The sequence below is a fragment of the Lutjanus erythropterus genome, chromosome 9 (assembly GCF_056507025.1).
Source record: "Lutjanus erythropterus isolate fLutEry1 chromosome 9, fLutEry1.hap2, whole genome shotgun sequence".
NCBI lineage: Eukaryota > Metazoa > Chordata > Actinopteri > Lutjaniformes > Lutjanidae > Lutjanus > Lutjanus erythropterus.
This window is the reverse complement of record NC_139325.1, coordinates 13,097,032-13,119,797: the sequence shown is the minus strand read 5'-3', so window position 1 is coordinate 13,119,797 and position 22,766 is coordinate 13,097,032. Positions and strand designations below refer to the sequence as shown.

Sequence of the window (22,766 nt, the reverse complement as noted above, 5' to 3'; positions counted from 1 at the left end):
ATATTATTCAATAACAAGTAAAGGTATTCTATTTGAAATATACTTCAGTGAAAGTACAAAGTATTTGTCTAAAAAATTAGTCAGAGTATTAGTTACTTTTAACTGTTGATGTCACAGTCACCTCTCCAAACTACATTTGCAAATTTTGTGCAATTTCCTTAACCAGTAGTTGAAAATGCTAACAACTGATTAATCATTAATAATTTATAAGGTAAAAAAAACATTTTTCCCCTTATGTTCTTTTTTCTGTTTTTTTTTTTTTTTTTTGTCTTTTTTTCAATTTAGGTCAAAGTTTAAGTTTCCTTATTCAACAAATGTCTCTGCCAGACAAAACAATGTCAAATGAGATGCGGTTACTTCCATGACTATTGATTAAATATCAATGAATACATTTCTAATTGGTTAAATTCTTAATGGGAATTAATTAATGATTAATCATTAACATCCTTACTCTAAATTTGTGCTGCTGCACCATTTTGTTTTGTTTTTCATGTGTATGTCTTCTGTTTTCATTGACTCATTTATGATCAGATCATATGATTGGCTACAAAAATGCAAATGAAAGGTCTGGATATTAATTAAAATTGTACTCAGTACTTAACTATGATTTTGAAAGTAACTAAGTAGATTATATGGTGAAATTAATACTTAAGTACCAATAAAAAGTACAGAGTTGAAAGTCTGCTTGTAAAAGTACAAGTACCCCAAGACACTACTTAATTACAGTAATTTGAGTATTTATAATTAGTTACTTCCACCCCGGAACTGTGTGTGCATGTGTGGTGTGACCGTGTGCAAACAGTATGTTGGGACAGTAGAAGACTTGGATCATGCCATACAAGCAGTTTGGAGACATTTTATGTTGTTTTCACGTTTGAAAACTGGTCACCATTCATTTCTATTGTTTGGGAGATTCTACAACATTGTTTCCCTGTGAAACTCAAGCAGAGTTTTGCGGACCAACATAAACCCGACCCTCAATTGGTGTGAGCATGAGTAGATAATAACCGAATTTTAATTTTTGGGTGAACTATCCCTTTAAGTGGGAAGACTATGACACATTTAAGGGCGTATCGTACTGCTGTGTGCCGCCAGTTTCCTCATGCAGACGAAAAATTTAGTTTCTTTTTCATTGGGAACAGTATCTTCAGGACCATATCACAATTCATGGTATAATTAGACAACAAAAGTGTCATGATCATTCATAACGGTGGTCTTTGACATGAAAAAGTTTATGAATCCCTGTTGTGGACCTTGAATGGGCTGTCTGTACCTGGTTTGTGTACGTAATGAGCGCGCGCTTGTATTCAGTTTGGAGCCGAGCGCGCTTTAACATACACCGGAACACCTTTTCAGATTTTATACATATCCCTCCGCCTGCGTTCTGTTTAAAATACCACGAGTGGTATCGCAATGACTGTAAATTGGCTGATAAAACGTGCTGCATCTTCGGTGTGAAGAAAATAAAACTACCTGTACACCTTCACTTCGTTTAGGACTGGCTAGGAGATCTATTTTTCCTGGCGGTAGCTCATTAGCTGCTTACCTCATAACCCCTGATGACGTTTATGGCGCCAGAAATCAAGGGTTTAGTGAGGAGCTTGTGTGTGTGTGTCAGCTGGACGTTATTCACCGTCATCTGTGCTATGTTGGCGGTACCGTAGACGTTTGACATTTTAAGGCAGAATAGTGGCAGGTTATCCGTCATTCGTACTGGTATAAGGGCGGTTTGTCAAGATGGTGATACTACGCAGCAGCGGCGGTGTCGGCGCTGAGCCGGTGGCTACAACCCCGAAGAGGAGGTCTATGGAGTTGGATACGAGCTCCGAGTTTCTGTCGCTGCTTCCCGCGTCGCAGAGAAAGTCTGCTCGGCTGACCCGGTCCTCCCGGGCCCCGGATGACAGCTTCAGTAGCCCTGAAAACAACACAGCCAATGTGAGCATGTACACCCAGACAGCTACAGCTAGATCACCATTTATTTGATGTTTAAATTATCTATGAACGCAACTTTGCTCTTGCTAGTTTTGCTAGCATGCTAAGCTAACTAGCTACCTTGTCAGCATATGACACTTAATGTTTCTGACCATAGCAACAACAGTACTACAGGTTAGTAGACAGGTTGTCAATCTATCTCAGTGTAACGTTATGTCATACGATAATTGCTGAACAAGGTGGTGTGTTTTGGTGTGTGCTGTTGCGGAAGGAGGGGGGTGGGGACATGTCCATTAATTCATTCATTCATTAACTAATCCATTAGGTTAACTTGATCTCAAACTTGTGTGCTTCTTCATAACAGAAATTAAATTACTAAATGCTAAGTGCTGATCAGACTGAAGCAAATTTTAACGGAGGCACTAATTCGTAAAACAGACTGCAGAGCATCTTTCTGAAGGATTAACCCTGATCTCATTTTAAAAACAAGCTTTATCTAGTCCATGCATGCCTGCTTGACATACATGTTAAGTTATAGTGGTCATAAACTGGTTGTTAAGTTATACTCTGAGAATAGTTAGTTCTACTTACTTTTTGGTCATATGCTCTGAGATACTTAACAAACATGTTTAACAAAATGCCTGCAGAGATGTTTGGCTTCTGCAGCAGCGCCCATAGGGCAGATGGTTTTGTGACTGAAGAACACTAATATATTGTCACATCTGCTACCATGAAAAGCAAGCCTGTAGCTTTCTGTTCATCAAACCATCACTGCTGCCCACCAATCTAATACTGACAATAATATGATTCTTTTTTCATAGAGAGAAACAAAAAGTATTAGAAAAGAATAATCCTCATAATGCTATTATGTATGGCTGTCCAATATGGTAAAAAAAACAAAACAAATTCCAATTATATGAACAGATATTGTGAATGTGATATAATTCACAGTTAGTGGGAATGATTATTTTTGCTCCATAATTTTCATTTTCATTGAAAAAAAATAGTTATGATGTGACATTTGTTAGGGTCTCTACCAAACTGTAGGTTAGGGCACGTCTGCAGCTGCGACTTGGATATTGCACTTGGTCATACTGTGATTTCGATATATTTTGATTAATCCTACAGCCCTACTATTGAGTGAAGTTCATGTTTGAAATGTATGTTATATGAATATTTACAAATTGTAAAATGAGATTTATAGTACTAAAATGGGACTGAATTGACAGAAATAAAATAGATTGTTGACAGTGTCATGTGTGAATAGTCATGAGCTTACACAGTTTGCTTCAGACTCCTTTTATTTAATTAACTAAACATTGTAAAATAGAGAGTCATAGTAGTAACTGGCTTCTAAGCTGATTTTTCTGTGTATCCTGTACACTTTCATACTTGTAATTGTGTAGTTTTGTGCAGACTTGTCCAGAGTTAATCAATAAATCCCAGCCTATGATTAATTTGAATTTCTGTTTCAGTCGAGCAGACACTCATTCCTTCTACATAAGTTGTAAACTATAAATTCATAATGTGGTATCACTGTGGCAGGGACATGCTGAGATGAAGCCGGACGAGAGAAGCGGTCTCCATCACTCTCTGAGGACCCGAGGGCAGAGAGTTAAACTAGAGGTTTCTTTTTCTGACATGGAACCAAAGACCAGCTCCCCTGTGATTGAAGACAAGGCTGGAGGATGCTGCACAAGGTAATGCACACCCACTCACTTTAATGTTAATGTTCTTTTAACCAGAAACAAGTGTTTTTCAGTTTTGTTTACTTAATGTGACAAAACGTGTTAAAAGATTCTTTGTAGCCAGAATATTATTAATTGTCTTGAATAGTTATGATTCTGTATGTTGACTGCAGGTGACCTACATTTTATGCAGTGGCATTGTTGGAAAAAAAACTTTTTAAATTCTTAAACTATATGCTTGCAATGTCAAATTGTGTCTAAATCCTGCACAGGGTATGTCACATTTTTGCAAAATTTGTGCACATAATAACTATGCACATTTTAGCACTCAAATACTAAGTATTAAACAGTAGGTGACATGAGGTGCTCATTTTGATTTTATGTGCTTCCTCTCTTCAGGAAATCTACCAGGCTGCAGAGAGAGGGAAAAGCATCCAGTGGCAACCAGCAAGCAGGTACAGTTTGCTGCAGTGTCATTTCTTTACAAAGAGCACAGAAGCTCTTAAATTACAGAACACAGTATATTCATGTTTTGGAGGGTTTGTAATACTAACAAGCTAATAAAAACTGTTCGTGTTGGTGCCTTAGATGTTCCAGATGAAGTGGAAGGGTCATCCACTCCCAAGAGGAGCCGCTTCAATCTACAGAGCCGAGAAGTGGAGGAAGAAGAAGAGGAAGAGGAGGATCGCTCAGTGCGACGTAGTTCCCGCATCACCAGATACAAATTGGATTCCCGTAACCAGTCTGTGCTCTATGACCGCCTCATCACCAAGTGAGTTTACTAACATTTACTCCAACCTCTTTTGGCTCCTAATTCACTGCTTCAGTCAAAAGTAAGGCTGATCAATGAGCTCAAGTAATGTCTAACAATTAGGGGTGTGTATCTCACTGACTGAGACCGATTCGATGTGTATCTTGATACATGTTCAATGATATGATATATTTTAGAAATTTTTAAATTGCCAACGATTCTGTTCGATGCGATTCAGCTCTGTCACGGTACGATACAATATGATGCAATACAAGACAATGCAATGTGTGAATCTTTACATTTTGATTCAATTAATGCTACATTTGTAGAGTGCAATTAGTGGCAAAAAGAAATCCTGATACTTTTACTAAATATAGTAACAGTAGAGACAGAGAGAAGGAGTCATTACAGTGATGTTAACGTCTTATTATGAGTCTCATGTGTAAATGAGATAGTGTAGCCTAAATAAGAATCTATGAGCAAACTTTAAAACTGTTAAAAATATTAGTATTTTTGCAGTAAGAGGAGGTGCTGCTCTGTTTCATATGTGGTTTTGATGAGTGTGGAGGAACAGTGATGCTCCGTGTCACCTGCTCTCACAGTGACATGACTCTGTGGGTCAGACTCGTGGCTCTGTACTCCGCTCTCCGACACGTTTTGCATAAATGATTTGCAGCAGTTTTTCTTATCTTTCTTATAAATCCCAAACGTATTCCACACTTGTGCGTTATGAAAGTTTGGTGGTGCGATGTGGTACAGTGTCACTTCTGCTGCTGTTTTGAGCAAATGAAGAGGAGACACGGGCGGGAGGAAGGACTGTTTGTTTTGTGTAATTGCGGCATTGACATACACAGTAGCCTATGACTTTGGATTTAAACTCATGAGTGATAAGACTGAAGATGAACTTTGATGAAATCTAATAAGTTCTTCCTCTGGTTGTCCCTAAGCACTGCTGAAGCTGTCCTTCAGAAGATGGATGACATGCAAAAGATGAGACGTAGACTGCGAGATAGAGACACTAAAGAAGAGGTAATAACCCATGCAAGAAATGTCATGTTTTTCATTTCAAACTCTACATAGCATTTTGTAATCCTAGTGCCTGTGTTGACACTGGGAATTTTTGCTGGCTGATAATGTGCACAGCTGTAACCGACGCAGAGTTTTATCAGTGGAATCATATTTAGTTTTTCAATACCAAACTTCGACTATTCGTTCCTCTTTTTTTCATCTTGATACAACTCTGAACTCCTTTATCAGCTTACATGTGTCTCATGTTTAAGTCCAGCTAACATTAATACCTTTCTTTGTCATTGGCACTGTGAAATCATCAGATTTCCCCACAGTCAGAGAGAAGAATTGTGTGCACCCTGCTTATAGTTCAGTTGTAAAATCCATGCACACTGCAGAGTGTCCTGCCCACTGGGCTGCTGACAGTGCTATCAGCCTAACAGTCAATCACAGTGGACAGCAATAATGGAGCTTTTACCATCATCTGATTTTTCTGTATTTGTGTTTATAAGACCCCCCTCGAAAATGAGATGCTACATCTCAAGGGGCTATCCTTCCACAAATTCAAAACTGGTTTAGTTAACTTCACTAACAGAGCAGGATTGACTGGGGTCTTCTCAACTGATGACTCGAATCGTCAGTTTTTTGGGGGAAGTGTTAATAACATATAACAAGCTTCAAAACAGTGAATTAATATGAATTGTCCTGTTTCCTCTCAGCAGCTTGGAATGTACACCAGGGGCAGATTGAGATACTCTCTGAGGACAAATGTGGACAGGAAAGATGGCAAAGAGGACAACCAAGGTGAGATTTTGAGACTTTAGGTCCATAGCCAGTTACCTTGCAAAGCAGCTGGATTTGCGAGATCCAGAGATCACATGAGAATCCTTCTTGCCAGGCTTCAAGCTACGCATTTGTGTCCATACCAAAAGTGATGCAGCCAAAAGGCGTCCTCAGAGGGACCACTGTCAGCGAGGTTTTAGGTGTGACAACTGTGACCATGGAAGCAACTCATCTTGAGCAAACAATTGCAGCTCCTGAAGATGTTAACATAGATGCTGAAAAACTCATTCTAGGTTTTACACACCTGAAGGACTAAAATTACTCTGAGACATACTGAAAACACCTTCATACACAATGTTTGTTTTTCATCTGCAGTTCTTTGGACTTCCTCTGTGTAACTTTACTAAGAGCAGAACTGTTTAAATTTGGTTTTAAGAAAGAATGGTAATGATTTTTCTTATTAACAGGAGAGGATGAGGATGATAATGATGAAGAGGAGGAGGAAGAAGATAGAGAAGAGGAGGAGGAGGAGGAAGAGGAGGATGAAGATGACGACGAAGATGCAGAGGATGAGGAAGAAGAAAATCAGAGGCGTTACGACTTCAGACAGCGAAAGACGGTGGTTCGCTACCAGGCTCCACAGGATGGTACTGCTTTTATTCAACTTGATTACATTGTTTAAATGACCACATATGTGAGGCTCAAGACAAATAAGACTACAATTAGTCCTAAACGTAAATTTAAGCTATTTTAGTTAGAAACTGAATATTACAATTGATATCATTCAAATTGGTTTCAGTTATCTTGTTGAAGATCTTGGCATATCTCTGCTTGGCAGATAGTTCTACTCTATAAAATACACCCATGCAGAAAGAGCCATTCATTAGAATTCTTAAAGCAGCAGCAGTCTTTAACCCCTCATGGTTGAGACATATTTATGACCTAGTTGAATAGGATTCAGTTTTATAAACTTATCCTATTAAATACCAAACACCTTAAAACCACTTTAGCATTTTATTAAATATGACAGTTTGATGAGGTTTGTTATTGCTTTTCTCAGAACCCAGAGAGCCCAGGAAGCGCAGCATGTACTTCAAGGACCACTCTTCTTCTACCAGACGCAGGTTTAGATTCAGCTCCACAGCCCCCAGGAGCCCCTATAACAGGAGAACCAGCAGGTTAGTATCATAGCACAGCTATTAACCATCACTCGGAAATACAGAAATATAACATCTGCTATCGAGTGATGTGTTTTCTCACTAACACTTCATGGTCTGATTAATACCTTATGAAAACCTGTTAGACCTTACTGTGGCAGTCAGCACAAGTGGTCTGACTGATACAGTATCAAGAATAGGATCAAACCCATAATCATTTTTAAATCTGTACATATGTCTTCTTTCTGATTCTCTTCATCCCACCCTCAGGAGTAGTTCTGAGAGGTAAGACCCTCTCTACTTGTCGTTGTGTTTGTTGCTAGTCTGTAGTTTGTGTTTGAGGTGCTGTCTGTCTTTTTGCTAGCACTGTGGTTGTTGGAATGTGAGGCACATTTGGGTGACACAATGGTTGAAGTACTGAGACAGTGAACCAAACCTAACCATAACTTAATCATTGTTTAAGCATTGTTCAACTCTGTGACAAAGGAAGGTGCCTTTTAAAAACTTGATTTATCACATTGTGAGTTTCGTTTGAATGAGATTCTGTCAGTCAAGCTGATATGGAGTTTAGTCAGCAGTCATGCATGGTGATGGTAGCATTTAAATTGGTTGGATGAGTCACCCATGTTGTTGTTGCACATTATGCATAATCGAATACTGCCTTTTTTATGTATTATCACTGTTGTATCAGCAATTTGTATGTACAAAAAAATCTATAATAAATGTAATATATTGTTTGTTTGTGTAAAGTTAGTTTTTAATAATAAATGTGTTCACTCACTAGCATTCAGTGCTGTTTTGTTGCTCAGGGCAACGTCACAAAAAATGAACCCGAATGCAGTTGTGATTCTGTGTTATGGATAAGTTGATACCCACATTGATACAAACTGGATTAGACATGATGTTGCTGCATCTTTTGCCTTTGCAGAAGGAGACACGCCATCCATAGTAGTGACTCCACTTCCTCATCTTCAGATGATGAGCAATTCCAGAGACGGAGAAGTAAGAACAGGAGCAGATCAGTCAACAGGTGAGAGCATCAGCGCAGCTGTCATACAGTACAGGTACAAGCAGACAACACAGCACAGCACGTGGCTGGAACACAAGTGTGGGTAACAGAGGGATTAAATACTATTGTACAATAATTATTGACCTATTAGGTGAACAAATTTACAACCAAAAAAAGTACTTAATAAATAATATTGGATTGCTGGTTCAATTTGATTCAACTCTTTCACGATACGTTACAATATGATGCAATATAAAACAATGCAATGTGTCAAACCTAACATTTTGATTCAATTAATGGTACATTGGTAAAATACTACTAGTTGTAAAAAGACATCCTGATACTTTAAATATAGTAACAGGAGAGACAGAGAAGGTGACATTACAGTGGTGTTAACATCTTATTATCAGTCTCATGTAAATTAGATAGGGTAGCCTAAATAAGAATCTGAGCAAACTTTAAAACTGTTAAAAATGTTAGTATTTTTGCAGTAAGAGGAGGTGCTGCTCTGTTTCATATGAAGAGTGCTGTGGTTTTGATTAGTGTGGAGGAACAGTGATGCTGTCTGACACAATTTGCATAAATGATTTGCAGCATTGTTTCTCATTTTTCTTATAAAACCCAAACGTATTCCACACTTGCGCGTGATGAAAGTTTGGTGGTGTGACGTGGCACAATGACACTTCAGTGGCTGTTTTCAGGGTGGTCTGTTTTGAGTAAATGAAGAGGAGACACGAGAGGGAGAGGGGAGTGCTTATTTTTTGTGAGCGAGACAGCAGACATCCAGCAGGAGTGGTGCAGGCAGAGACAGGAGGAGAGAAAACAGAGGAAAGTTACAGCAGCACTTCACTGGTGCCAAAAATGAAACGTGCGTTCTAATGAGATATATCAATACACTAGTGCTGCATCGATTTGTTTCCGAATCATGTTCAGCTTTTTACCGATACAGGCCGTCTGAACCAATGCACTCGTATCTAACACATTAAAGTCCGATGCATCAGATGCATGAGTGAATCTTTACACCCCTAATAATAATAACAATAATAACAGTAACATTAATTATTTATATGGATAGAGTGGGATTAATGACCTAATGTGTTTATAATCATTAACCTCTATTATGAAAATCCAAAATATATTGGTGATAAAATTAATATGAAAATTATTTTGTTTGTAATGTTTTTCCTGCAGATGTCTACCTATGAACCTTGTAAAAGAAGACCTGCTGGGGATCCACAAGGACAGGATGAAGATTGGAGCCAGCCTAGCTGACGTGGACCCCATGCATATTGACAGGACGGTAAGCTGTAGCAGTGGATGGATGGATGGATGGATGGATGCAAGCACAGAGAGATTCCCAACATAGTCTGATAAAAGGGGCACATGTTCACTTCAGGGGTGGGATTCTCTTGGTACCTAACACTTCAATTACGATTCAGAGGGCAATAAATACATCTTGATGTATCAATGTTTTAAGCTTTAAGTCAGGGGGGTTGTATTGATCTGCAGCAGCTGATGCTCAGCCATCCTCACCACCACTCAATACGTAGCCTAGTTTAGAAGTAAACATGATGCACATGTTACATTTTTGTCTGATTTGATTATAATATGAAACCTGACTGGCAATTGAATGTTCTACAGCCTTGTTATTTTAAAAAATTAACTTTACTAATTAATGAAGTTCACATGATGGTAAACTGTACTTATTTATTTCACATCTTTAAAATGTATTATCACATTTAAACTAAATCTTGTATTCTTACTAATACATAAGTGATGTATCAACGATTGGATGGTTGTAGATCAGCGACACTGCATTAATAGAGCAGTAGTAGTATTATTTCACATCTTTAAAATGTATTATCACATTTAAACTAAATCTTGTATTCTTACTAATACACAAGTGATGTATCAACGATTGGATGGTTGTAGATCAGCGACACTGCATTAATAGAGCAGTAGTAGTATTATGAGCAAACAATCTAAACATAACACTATCTGTCATCCAGGTGCGATTTGAAAGCATTGGAGGTTTGAATCGGCACATCTCGGCGCTGAAGGAGATGGTGGTCTTCCCTCTCCTCTATCCAGAAGTCTTTGAGCGGTTCAAAATACAGCCTCCCAGGTAAACAACGTGTGTTTGTTTAAAAGATAAAATGTAATAATGCAGTTGAGCATTCATTTTACATTCTTTGGCTTAATATTTGTCTTCTTTCTTTTAACTCCTTAGATGTTTTTTCTGTTCTTTGGTTAGATTCGAATACCAGTTACACCCTTATAAAACCCTGGCCTTTGTCGTATTTTAATAGACTTGCTTTTATGTGGTGTCATCATCTCTTTTTAATATATTTAATTTTATTTTTTCTTATATTTGTACTTTATATTGACATTATGGCATGTTGTCTTATTTCATTCCTTTATTTATATTGACTAGACAACATCATGTAATGTTTAATCTCCTCCCTCTATTTTCATTTATTATTGTCATGTTTTTCTTGTTTTCCTGTTCTTGTCTCTTTTGCTGTTTTGTCTTATTTTACAATGTTTTAGTGTCTTTAGTTTTAGCTTAAATTTTTCTTGCTCCTGTTTGGCCTTATTGTGTTAGCCTTCTGTTTTTTGCCTCTGGGGTATACTGCTCTTTTGCTTTGTCTGTCAAAGCACTTTGTTTTTAAAGGTGTTATATAAATAAAGTTATTATCATTTTTATTATTTTCTCTTGTCTTTAGGGGCTGTCTGTTTTATGGTCCTCCAGGCACAGGGAAAACTCTTGTAGCCAGAGCACTGGCCAATGAGTGCAGTCAGGGGGAAAGAAAGGTGTCTTTCTTCATGAGGAAAGGAGCTGACTGCCTCAGTAAGTGGGTTGGAGAATCTGAGAGACAGCTACGACTGCTTTTTGATCAGGTAACTCCTAGTCAGCATACAACATAGTTTTTGAAAATTGATGGAATATGTCCATTTTTTATCCTATGTTGCAATTTTGATTGTTCCCTGTTTAAAAAAAAAGAATATCAGAAAACACTAATTGTAAAAGCTAACTCACTATATTCTGACACATTAACTTGTAAATTCTAATAAACTACAGTGATGCCTGTACATTATCAAGCATCGGGTCTAAAGGTAATGCAATCTATAACTGAATGACTTCCTATTGATTCTAGGCATACCAGATGCGCCCATCTATCATCTTCTTTGATGAGATTGATGGTTTGGCTCCAGTCAGGTCCAGCCGTCAGGACCAGATCCACAGGTGAGCAGCACTCTTTTCTGTCTTACTACCATGTGTGTGTGTGTTGATTGTGCTGAGGTTAGTGAGTGTAAAATGTTACCAACAGTTGAACAGTGAAAATTACAGTTGATTGTGTGGTGGGTTGCCAGATGTGGATGCCAGGTTTCTCAAAACAAAATAAAATGAAACAAAAAATGAATCTTAATCAGCATTTAGCACTGAGGAAATGACAGGACAGACGGAGAGAGAACTCACTCAGAATTGAAAACTAAGACAGTATGCAATCCTTGAATTAATTGAGTTTTGTCTTGATTATGGAGGTAATTGGTGGCCAATAAAGAAAACATAAATCTTTTTCTGTCTCTGTAGTTCCATTGTGTCCACCCTGTTGGCTCTTATGGATGGATTAGATGCCAGAGGAGAAGTTGTTGTGATAGGAGCTACGAACAGACTGGACTCCATCGACCCAGCTCTGAGGAGACCAGGGCGCTTCGACAGAGAGTTCCTCTTTGGCCTGCCGGACAGAGAGGTGGGAAACTCCAGATGCCCTTTAATGCTTGGCAGAGACAATAAAGAAAAATTGACACAAGGGTGTGGTCAAATATGAGTGCACTCACATGATTTGGGTCAAAACAATGGAAGGCTTTCATCTTGCAAATATATATTGGATTGGATTTTCTAAACTTAAAATCCTGTGATTTTCATTCATTCATTCATTCATTCATTTGTTTATTTATTTATTTATTTATTTTCCTATTGTAGGCAAGAAAGGATATTCTGAAGATCCACACCAGGCAGTGGACTCCACCACCGTCTGACACTTTTCTGGAAGAATTGGCAGATAAATGTGTTGGTATGTTTCCACACAATGATGCAAAAACAATAGCTTTCTCCACACCAGCTTGGAAACTTCACTTTTTTCCAAACTTTACCTCTACAAATGAAAACTGCATTAGAATAAAATTGTCAATACTGCATAATTTCGCATAAACATCAAAGGAAGTAATTTTTTTATCAGTGCTCTAATTGGAAATGATGATGGTAGGAATCCAGGACAATCGTGTCTCTAAGAACCAAAATGATCCTACAGCTTTAGATTACATACTCTTTGTCTAAGTGACAATTAACACAATCTGTCTCTTTTTGCTTGCCAGGTTATTGTGGAGCAGACATCAAGGCGGTGTGTTCAGAGGCTGCTCTGTGTGCATTACGGCGTCGCTACCCACAAATCTACTCCTCATCGCAGAAACTTGTGCTTGATGTCAACTCCATTGCTATCACAAACAAAGACTTCATGACTGCCATGTCCAAGATGGTGCCTGCTTCACAGAGGTAGAGCCAAAAAAGATATTATGTATAGTACATTTTTACCTATGTTCTCTGTTTTGTAAACATTATGCTTACATGCCTAGTTCTTTCATATGGTTCTCATATAAATATCATGTTGTCTGTAATTCTTAGGGCAGTAGTGTCACCAGCCAAGGCCCTGATACCTGCCATTCGTCCTCTGCTGAGTGCCGCCCTGCAGGAAATCCTCCAAACAGTCAGCAGAGTGTTCCCACATGCTGAGCAGGGCTTACAAAAGCAGAGAGAACAAGGTGCTTCGTCTTCTTCTTTTTTCTGTTTTGCATTCATTTATTCTGATGTTCATCTCTTCTCTTCATAGTCATTAATTCTATAATTCAATTCAACAAATTGATTTCCTTTGTCCCTAAATATGCCTAATTAAACATGAGAACACACCTAGATTGATTATTCATTTGGCAGCTTTTTTGGGGGGCATCAGGCGTAACTGCTGTACTGTGTCTTTGTGTGTGTATGTCTTATTTCCAGATGTGGCCTGTAGTGTGTTTGACGATGATTTGATGTTCAGTGAGGATGAGGAATCAGAGGTCCTCTCCAACGGGCAGACTTCTCACTCCCAATCCAAAATACCTGCTGCTAAAGGACTCCTCAACCTCAACAGGTTGGTTAGACATAATTCAGAAGGGAATGTTATGCGGGGAGTTAAATTTTCTCCTCATTCTTTTAGATGATGTCTGTTTTTGTTAATAAATATTACACAATTTCCCAATTAAAATCTTACTCATAGTTCTATACATGGAAGAGCACCGCTGATGTATCTATGGCGGGTACACATGGGGTCTTAAAACTATTAAATAGCACTGAATTTGACATTCTCAAACTAAGGCCTTATAAGAATTGAATTCTGTTAATTAAAAAAAAACTTTTTTCTTATCCTTTCATAGGATTATATAAATAATGGAATGTCATTGTCCCTCAGGACTAAATTATTTAAAAATGTAGTATTGATGTACTTTTTAATGTTTTGGTGTATCTTGTTTATCAAGCTGGAGCCTCTGCCCTGCTCTCTGTTTCGGGCAGATCCTCCACATGCACCCACACAGAGTGAAATCAGTGAACAGCATAGCAGAGGTGCTGCGGAGGAGAGACAGTGAAGTGAATAACTTGAACATTTTAGAACTGACAAAAACTTGACTCTTTACTGTGCAATAAAACCTGAGTGAAAAGCCAAGATCAAGAAACATGAACATGCTCCATCAGACTGTGGATGCACTGGGCAGCTCCAGGGCGCGTAAATGTGATCAGGGCGTACCCTAGATTGGTATGGCATGGTTGTTGTAACAGCACAGATTCTGTTTATTCCAGTTTTTAAGTGGGGGCAGAATCCAAAATATGAGTGGGTTCAGTCTATTATATTAAGTATGAATGTGAATTTTATATTAAAATGTTTTATTAAATTTAAGTACTTGCTAAACAGTTGTTTTGGAGGACTTAAAATCAATACTGATTTTCCCTTATGTTTAATGCTTTTGCCAGTATGGCTGTGAAATTTGCATTAAATTTCATTGAACTGGTATTAAAAGGTCTTAAATAGTCCTAAATTAAACTTGGACAACCCTGGGAGTAACTTGCTTTGAAGATTACGCTGTGTAGTCTTGATGATGTTTTGCCCATGTTCTCGTTTTTTTGCATTACTTGGTAAGTTTGTGAGCTGCCTGGTGTCCCAGTGACCCAAATCTTTTCCAGGATCTGTCAGGCGAATTAATGAGCCCACACCAGACCAATCTGAACATCGCTACCACGTTATCCACCTCTGTGTCTCTTTCATCTCTGCTTGTGTAGGAGTGTGCTGAGCCACCCAACCTCCTACCGTCCTAGGCTGCTGTTGGAGGGCAGACCGGGCTCAGGTCAGAGCTCCCACCTCGCTCCAGCTGTCCTCCATGCACTGGAGAAATTCACCGTGTACACACTGGACATGGCCGTGCTGTTTGGAGCCAGCGCAACTGCACCTGAAGAGACTTGTGCTCAGGTAAAATGAGATACCAAAATGAAACACCTTTGAATCATTATTTATGTACACATTTCATGGTGTACAGTAATTCATGAGATGTCTTCTGGTTGGGTCATTCACATTTTAAACAGACCCAAGGCCCAGAAAATCAGGCCTCACAGAGAACCTGAGTAGACTAGAGGTGTTTTCTACTTTGCAGCCTTGTCAAATTCAGTGTTTTCTTTTCAGTGGACTTCACTGGCCAAAATGGCTGCCACAGAGACTGTAGTTCATGGGCCCCACCTCCTTACATGTGGGCAGTGGGGATAAATATGTACTACAAACAAATGCTTGTATGAAAGAGCCATGATGTTACTAATAGTGATGTCTGGAAGTTGCTTATTCATCATGACTATGGGGTTTTATTTCTCTGTATTTTTACTTTACTATTTCAGTATTAGTTTAATGTCACTTATCCTGTCCACTCTTTAATGTAATTATCAGAGGTTTGGTCTATGCATTTAACCTTTATCATCCTGTCCTATTAATCCTCATCGAATCTTCTATAAAAGAACCATTGTTCTGTATGCTCATCAATAGATTTACATCCAGTTTGTGTAAATAGCCATGTCATATATTAATGTTCTGCAGATCTTTGTTGAGGCGAAGCGGACCTCTCCCAGTATCCTGTACATCCCTCACATTGGACAGTGGTGGGACACCGTGGGTCCAGCCTTAAGAGCCACCTTCCTCAGCCTGCTCAGCTCCATCCCTGCCTTCGCTCCTATATTGCTTCTGGCAACATGCAGCTTGCAATATGACCAGCTCAGTATGGAGGTATGGAAGGAAGATACGCATTAGGATACAGCATTTAAAAACAGTTGTGGAGTCAAAATAAGATGACAGTGCATCTCAGGATTCTTTCTGAAAGATAGACACAATACTGATGTGTATCTCACGTTTCTTATCACAGGTGCAAGAGCTGTTTCGCGTGGAGTATGGAGAGGTTTTTCATGTTCAGGTCCCCACCAGCAGAGAACGAAGAAACTTCTTTGAGGATCTGATCCTTAATCAGGCTGCCAAGGCCCCTGCCTCAAAGAAAAAAGCTGGTGAGAATTAGATGAGTGTGGTAACAAAATAAACATCTAAGCTACCTTTGAGTGACTGTAGTTGAGGTTTAGTGCTTCTTAAAATCAGGGTTAGTGTAGCATTGTTCCAGGACTCATACTCAGGAAAAAATAACAAATTCCAGTGTTGAAATATTCTTAAAAGTTACAGTTCAGTAATTTGTGTGGTTAATTTGACTGAAAAATTTTCTTTAAGCTTACAAAACGTTATCTTTAGGGGGAGAAAACAATCATATTGGTATTCAAACAAATAGAGCAGGACACTTCAGATGACTGATGTAAGGTGATATAAGGTGTCTACACACTAAAAGTTTATGTGATATTGTGTGTGATATAAATGTAGTATGACTTAGAAGTGTCATTTTAGTGAGTGTGGTTGGAATGGCCCCTAGCTCAATGAAAAATCCTAACAAGAGTAGCAGTGACACATGAGAATGTCTTCATTCAAGTCTAAATGGGACTATAATAGTAAAAACCCTGTAATCTAGCTGTGTAACTAATTTGTTCAATTCGTTGTGGTTTTCCTCATCTTATCTGATTTGTGAGCTGCAGACTAAAAGTCAATGTAATCAAGATGCCTTTTCTAGAAACATTTTATGTTGCTTCAGAGAAAAGGTTTATCCATTCTTGAGAATTGTGCCAAATTATGTCCCATTAAAAAAAAAAAAATAATAGTTACCGCCATTTTTGGTCAAAATTTATTCTTTAATTATTTATGTGAAATATAGATAATTTATGAAATTATTTGGTCTTTCTTTATTTCAAAACCTTTGTCCCAGACAAGAATTCACAACTTGACAAATTGATTAATTCATTAATTAATGCAGTTAACTTTTTAAAAAACAGAAAAGGCTGTAGACCATTTAATTGCCAGTTATGTTTCATATTGCATTTCAGGGAAACTGGAGGAAGAGACTGAAAATTGTGCCCCCCTTTCTATTTAGTCAAAATTAGATTCCGAATCAAATCAAACAAAAAGATTCTCTTCTAAATGCATCACATGCATCATGTTTACTTCTAAACTAGGCTGTTTATTGAGTTTTTGAGAGGATGACTGAATGTGAGCAGCTGCAGATAAATACAATCCAGCTGACACCCCATAGCAAAAAAAAAATTAAATTTTGACGCATCAGATCATTTTATCATTGAATCATTGCCCCTGTAATCAATTGCCCTTGAATTGTAATTGAATCGTGAGGTACCCAGAGATTCCCACCCCTAATCCTAGGTTTCCATCAAACTTTAAAAAATCATAATTTATTCACGCATAAAAAAATTTAGATATAATCTAATCTCCCTTGTCTCACTTCCTGGTTTAAAAAGGCAGAAATGCTGCCTAAGCACTGTTAAACCTTCAATTGCTATCAGATGCTTCTCAACCATAACGTGTCAAAGCCGTATCCCCTCTGAATCAAAGTTAAATAAGAATTATGGTTTAAAAAGTCCACCTCCAGTCATGTTTTAAACAATATAAAATGCTCTGCAAGAAGTATAAATTGTCTTTTTTCTTTTTTTTTTTTTTTTTTTTGCAAGACAAGTTCAAATACTGATGCTCACATGTAGTTCTACACCTTGCCTTCATTTAGTATTCAAGGCTCATAAGTATGCAAATAGTCCTCACCCTCTCCACATCCCTCAAGTCCGCCCCTGAGCCTTTAGTAGCTGCACCTGGTTTCTCCTCTGATTTGCTAGCTTATCATAGTAACTAGCTATATCCAGCTTTTTCTGTGTGCTGGGCTGCTAATAATATGTATAGTGCCACCACCTTCATTAACAGGATTGGTTACTTAGGTTTATGACATCATATGCCCAGCCTGACTGAAGCCATTGTTTTGGGACTGCCCTTGCTCACTGCAGTTTCAAAGCAAGAAATGCTCAGACATGCCATTTACTGCTTATTTAGCTCCTGGTATGTTTTGTAACACATGAAAAACACTGCATGAACATGTTAACAAAGTTAAAATGTGATTTTCACAGGACGAGGGTCTTTAAGAGAACTCTTACCAACTTAAAAAATAAACTGGCTACTCACTACGACTATGCTGTGACATGAAAAAATGTATCATTTTGTCAACTCAGTCAGATTTTCCATCTGATTAGTTGACATCTACATGGTTGACTCGTAATGAGGTTTAACAGCAACGAGTTTGATCTTTTAAACTATATTTTGGCAGTATAATCGAAAGGTAAAAATGAAAATGCCAGTTTTGTCCCCATCCACAAGAATGAGTGTTTTCGGCATTCGTTTCTCAATTTCTGTTAACTAATATTCCACTTTGTTCAGTGCTCAATGCATTGGAGGTGCTTCCTGTTGCCTCTCCTCCTCCCCCACGTCAACTGACGGAAGAGGAGACTCAACGATTGGAGGAGCAGGAGGAAGATACCCTCAGAGAGCTCCGCCTCTTCCTGCGTGATGTCACCAACCGCCTGTCCCAAGATAAACGCTTCAAGGCTTTTACAAAGCCTGTGGATTTAGAGGAGGTAACTGTTCCATTACATGCTGTTGTCTCATTTTGTATTCCCTCTAATTTTACCTTACATGAAGCTGACTCACTGTTTGATTAACTGAGAGTAATATTTGCAATCCACCTGCTTTGTTGTGTCACAGTCTTTCATTATTCCCCTTGATTTCCACTAACAGCTGCCTCTTTGTCATGTGTTTTAGGTACCAGATTATGCTGAGGTGATCAAGAAGCCCATGGACCTGTCAACAGTTCTCTCAAAGATCGACCTCCATCAGTATGGCACGGCCAAGGAGTTCCTTGAAGATGTGGATCTCATTTGGCAGAATGCTCTTGAATACAACCCTGACAGGGACCCCTCAGGTACACAGTGAACAGCTAAAAACATTCACTATCTTCATGGAGAGCATATACAGCACTAATACTTACAGTAGCTGATTAGGGTTATGCAGTGGTTTTAACATAAAATTTGCATTCTTGCTCATTTGAGTGTGAATTTGTGTGTGTGACTGTGTGTGTCTGTGTGTCTGTTTCCTCCAGACCGTCAGATCCGCCACAGAGCATGTGCATTGAAAGACACTGTCCATGCCATCATCAGAGATGAACTGGATGAAGATTTTGAGAAGATTTGTGAGGAGATCAAAGCGTCACGCAGCACAAGAGGTAAATGCTGTGTGTATTTGTGTGTACTCACTTGCATATAGTTATGATAGCTAGGCCAGTTGTCCCAGTCTCACCAGATCCCCAAGTCTGGACTAACTTTTTTTTTGTGTCCTGAAACCATCCAGTAAATAATTTCAACCATCCTGTAGTGAATGTAACCCAGCTGTTAACAGCTAACTATCTCCTCCTGCTGATTTCAAAACGATTTTTTGTTCACATAGTACCATAGGAAGTTCATTTGTTCCTTTTGGATTTTAAAATCCAAACCAAAACATCACAGAATCAGCCAGTTATGTATGCTGTAGTTCACTCACACACATCCAAGGCAGTACCTGGCTAAAGTTGACTAGCTACTAGCAAGCAGCTGACTTGACTGTTTCAATCCACTGATTAATGAAAAATACATCCTTTTTAATCAGGGGATAGATGTACAATTACCATGGGAACATCTCAGAATCTTAATATTCTTCATAGGTCTTGTGCTGAGTAGCCAGCCACTGACAGTAGCTATTTTAACTGCATGAGAAGTTGCGCTCCATTGTAGTCAGAGCTCAGTTCAGTTTATCATTTGCAGTTATAACTGATAAACACAGACAAGAGAAAAGTATTCGTCCTGGGGAAGATGTCTTGTACACACAATTTCTGCACCCCCCAGGATGATGGGACATCATTAATCTCAAGACCTGGATCAAACTGACATTACTTGTGAGCCCAGTTTTAGAATATTAACTGATTTAGATCAGTCTAGTTAATCAAGGACTGGCTTGCCTCAGTGATATTTAGTGGCTAAGTATCTTGCTCAAAGTTCATTCTTTTAATTTGATACTACTGTTTTCTGCATCAGTTCCCCTATTTGCCGATGTTGTCATTTAAGTCAGCTTAAAAACTTAGATTTGTGTATGTCATTTCCCTTCAAGTACAACTGAATAATGATTTAAATTAAGACTGCATGAATTCAGAGTTGGTTTAGGTGGACTAAAAATGACTTCATATTGGTGTAGAATGACAAAAAGCATTGTGCTTTCTTTGCCTCAGCTTGCTCCACTGTCCGGTTTGCTCCGACCTTCTACCACGTCCTTCCCAAACAGTCCAAACCTCCTGCTGAGGCCAAGATCATGGACATGACTCCACAACGAGAGCCGGCTGGACCCACAGCTGCAGTTACTCCCAATACAAGTGCCTCTGCTGTTACCATTCCTAAAAACATTGGTAAAGATTACTATAGGTGGCAAAAAGAAAAGTATTTAACTAAAAGAACTATTGCAAAAAAATCACTATCTTCTTTTGTTCTTTCAGCCCAGAGGAAGAAAAGGCGGAAGAGTCGCTGGTCTGCTGGCTTCTATGCAAAGAAGAAGTCTTCCTCCTCTCCTCACACATCCAGAGATGATGCACACTTGGGGTCTGATGAAGAAGATGAAGATGGGGATGATGAGGAGGAGGTTGAGAAGGGAGTAGGAACAGAATGTGATGAGGGGACAGGAGGAGAGGAGGAGCAGATGGTGGTTGATGTAGAGTCAGGGCCTGCACCAGCTCAGGAAGGTAATTCTGAGCCCACTGAGAAGGAGCAGGACAGTCTGGAGGGAAGAGAGGAGAAGAATCAAGCTGGTGAAGAGGAGGTTATCCTGCATGAAACGGAAAAAACAGAAAATCACAACCAGACGCAGAACAATAAAGGAAACGTGGATGAAAGTGTCACAGATCGACCAGGACTGTCAGAGGAAAACAACAAAGTGTCGACAAAGGCAGGAAACGAGAACAGTGAAACCATTTCAGTGAACACTAACCAGGACAGCCACACTGAGACAGAGGGAGATACCCAGGGACAATCCAGCACAGAGGAGAGTGGTGAAACTAAGAGCCAGATGACAGAAACTGAGACTGATAAATGTCAAACTGCGGTAGAAGCAGATGACAGAAACAAGGTAGTTACTGCAGAGGAGGCACAGGAGAACAGCGCTGCGGAACCAATGGAGGTGGAAGCAACAGAAACCTCAACAGCAGACGTCACTGAAGCTGTCAGAGAGGAGGACACGGGCACAGGTTTGATATTTTTTGATATTTACACTACCTATATCAAGAGGAATGCAGATGAATCCATAACTTAAGAAAGCAAGTACAGTGTTTCTTGAGACAGAAAGATGCAGACATGGTGTTTCAGAGTCATCACAATGTCATTTAGTTCAGTGGTCTAAACATTTTGTACACATATTTTGTGCCAAAGAGCGGAACGTGAGGCGTGTAACTCGCAGCCTGAAGAATGCTGTGCAGCAGCAGCAGATGATCGATGTGAACAAGGCTCTGCAGATCCTGGACCAGGAAACTCCTGCTCTGGTGGTGGACAGAGATAAATTAAAGGTGTGTGGGATACTGTAGTTGTAAGTCTTCTCATATTTACTGCTGAGGTGGGTTTTCCGCATCAGCCCTAAAAAAAACCTTCTCCATGCTGATTTGTTGTGCTTTTTCTGCACAGGGCGGTATGAAGTTTGACAACTAAAATTTCTATCTGCTTGTCTGCATACCTCTTTCTTCTGCCTTTTTGCATTTCTTCAGGAGCTGCTGGAGAGAGTAGTGACCAAGACTGATGGCTATGAAGTGTACAAGCTGGAGAAACTCTATGCTCTGCTCTGCCAGAGCATCTACAGACACAGACGAGACTATAACAAAACAGCACTAATACAGGTTAGTATTGGACTGTACTGATGAACAGATGTAGCCATATCTTTTACTGCAGATATTATGATTTGTTACAGCAAGAAAGGCTCATGTGTAACTAATAACCTTAAAGATTTCTCCTTGTGAGCCCAACAGCATGGTCTCTCTGACTCTGACACACCTCATCATCAATGTTACAAGTTACATCTGTGCTTTTACTGCTGTGACGTGTCAAATAATCTGCACTAAAGAAGGCTTTTGTTATACCCATTTTCTCATATTTTTTAATTACAGTGTTATCTAAAGTGAATGAAGGCTAAAGATGATTACTTGTAGCCTTAACATAGAATATTGCCAGTGTTGTTTAGTATTAATTGAATTTATATTTTATGTTTTTAATATACTTTTGCCAACATACTTTAATGTTTCTAATCTATTATCCTTTCTTTGTCTTGTCATTTGATTAGGAGTTGGAACAGGAGATTGAAGACTTTTGTTGTTGACCTTTCTACATGAACATGTGTGTAGTTTAATAATTATGCTCATCATTCTCTTAGCTGTGTAAATACAAACACTGGTTCTATTTTCATAGAAACCTACAGGCACCTCTATTGGTGCGTTAGCTAAATCTTTGTATTACCTCTTTTGTTAATATTTAATTAAATGGTTTTCCTCTAAATATCATTGTGTGCCTTTTATGTGCTTAAGATTTAGTGTTCTTTCTATGAAGAGTCATGTCGTAGTTGTGGTAGTATGACCTTGCCCTAACTCTTAGCAAACTCTTATTTAGCATTAGAAAGTGTTGTGCTTACTTTGTATTCCTGTCTTTGACTGCTACAAGTTTTCTCCACTATATCTCTTCATATCTTCTTCCTCACTTTTAAAAAATGTATTTGTTACTGTGTAAATGATTAATATTATTTTTACTACATTACATTAGGGATGCGCATGGAGTGTATATGGATTTTTTTCGGTTGATAAAATAACTGATAATTACCTGATTCTCAAAGCCG

The 22,766-nt window shown here is 38.7% G+C and overlaps 1 protein-coding gene and 1 non-coding gene across 2 annotated transcripts; both read left to right on the top strand.

Moving 5' to 3' along the window:
• The first annotated feature begins 1,404 nt into the window (after positions 1 to 1,404).
• atad2 (ATPase family AAA domain containing 2) lies at positions 1,405 to 22,432 on the top strand. The gene is made up of 30 exons (XM_084726183.1): positions 1,405 to 1,935; positions 3,478 to 3,632; positions 4,020 to 4,075; positions 4,209 to 4,392; positions 5,319 to 5,400; positions 6,102 to 6,183; positions 6,630 to 6,809; positions 7,223 to 7,340; positions 7,590 to 7,604; positions 8,248 to 8,349; positions 9,520 to 9,628; positions 10,338 to 10,453; positions 11,055 to 11,229; positions 11,487 to 11,575; positions 11,924 to 12,083; positions 12,317 to 12,407; positions 12,709 to 12,886; positions 13,016 to 13,152; positions 13,388 to 13,520; positions 14,702 to 14,888; positions 15,501 to 15,686; positions 15,823 to 15,958; positions 18,261 to 18,457; positions 18,642 to 18,801; positions 18,979 to 19,101; positions 20,137 to 20,310; positions 20,398 to 21,141; positions 21,323 to 21,456; positions 21,652 to 21,780; positions 22,221 to 22,432. The coding sequence occupies exons 1-30, from the start codon at positions 1,738 to 1,740 to the stop codon at positions 22,254 to 22,256; spliced, it is 4,566 nt and encodes a 1,521-aa protein (XP_084582309.1). The 5' UTR covers positions 1,405 to 1,737; the 3' UTR covers positions 22,257 to 22,432.
• Positions 15,065 to 15,198, top strand: LOC146321140 (small nucleolar RNA SNORA5). Its single transcript, XR_014771441.1, has one exon. It is a non-coding gene; the product is annotated as a small nucleolar RNA SNORA5 (small nucleolar RNA).
• Positions 22,433 to 22,766: the final 334 nt, after the last annotated feature.

Coding starts and splice junctions, on each gene's coding strand:
- atad2 (XM_084726183.1), top strand. CDS start 1,738: ATGGTGATACTACGCAGCAGCGGCGGTGTCGGCGCTGAGCCGGTGGCT. Junction 21,457..21,651: donor TGGACAGAGATAAATTAAAG/GTGTGTGGGATA, acceptor GCATTTCTTCAG/GAGCTGCTGGAGAGAGTAGT. Junction 21,781..22,220: donor ACAAAACAGCACTAATACAG/GTTAGTATTGGA, acceptor TCATTTGATTAG/GAGTTGGAACAGGAGATTGA.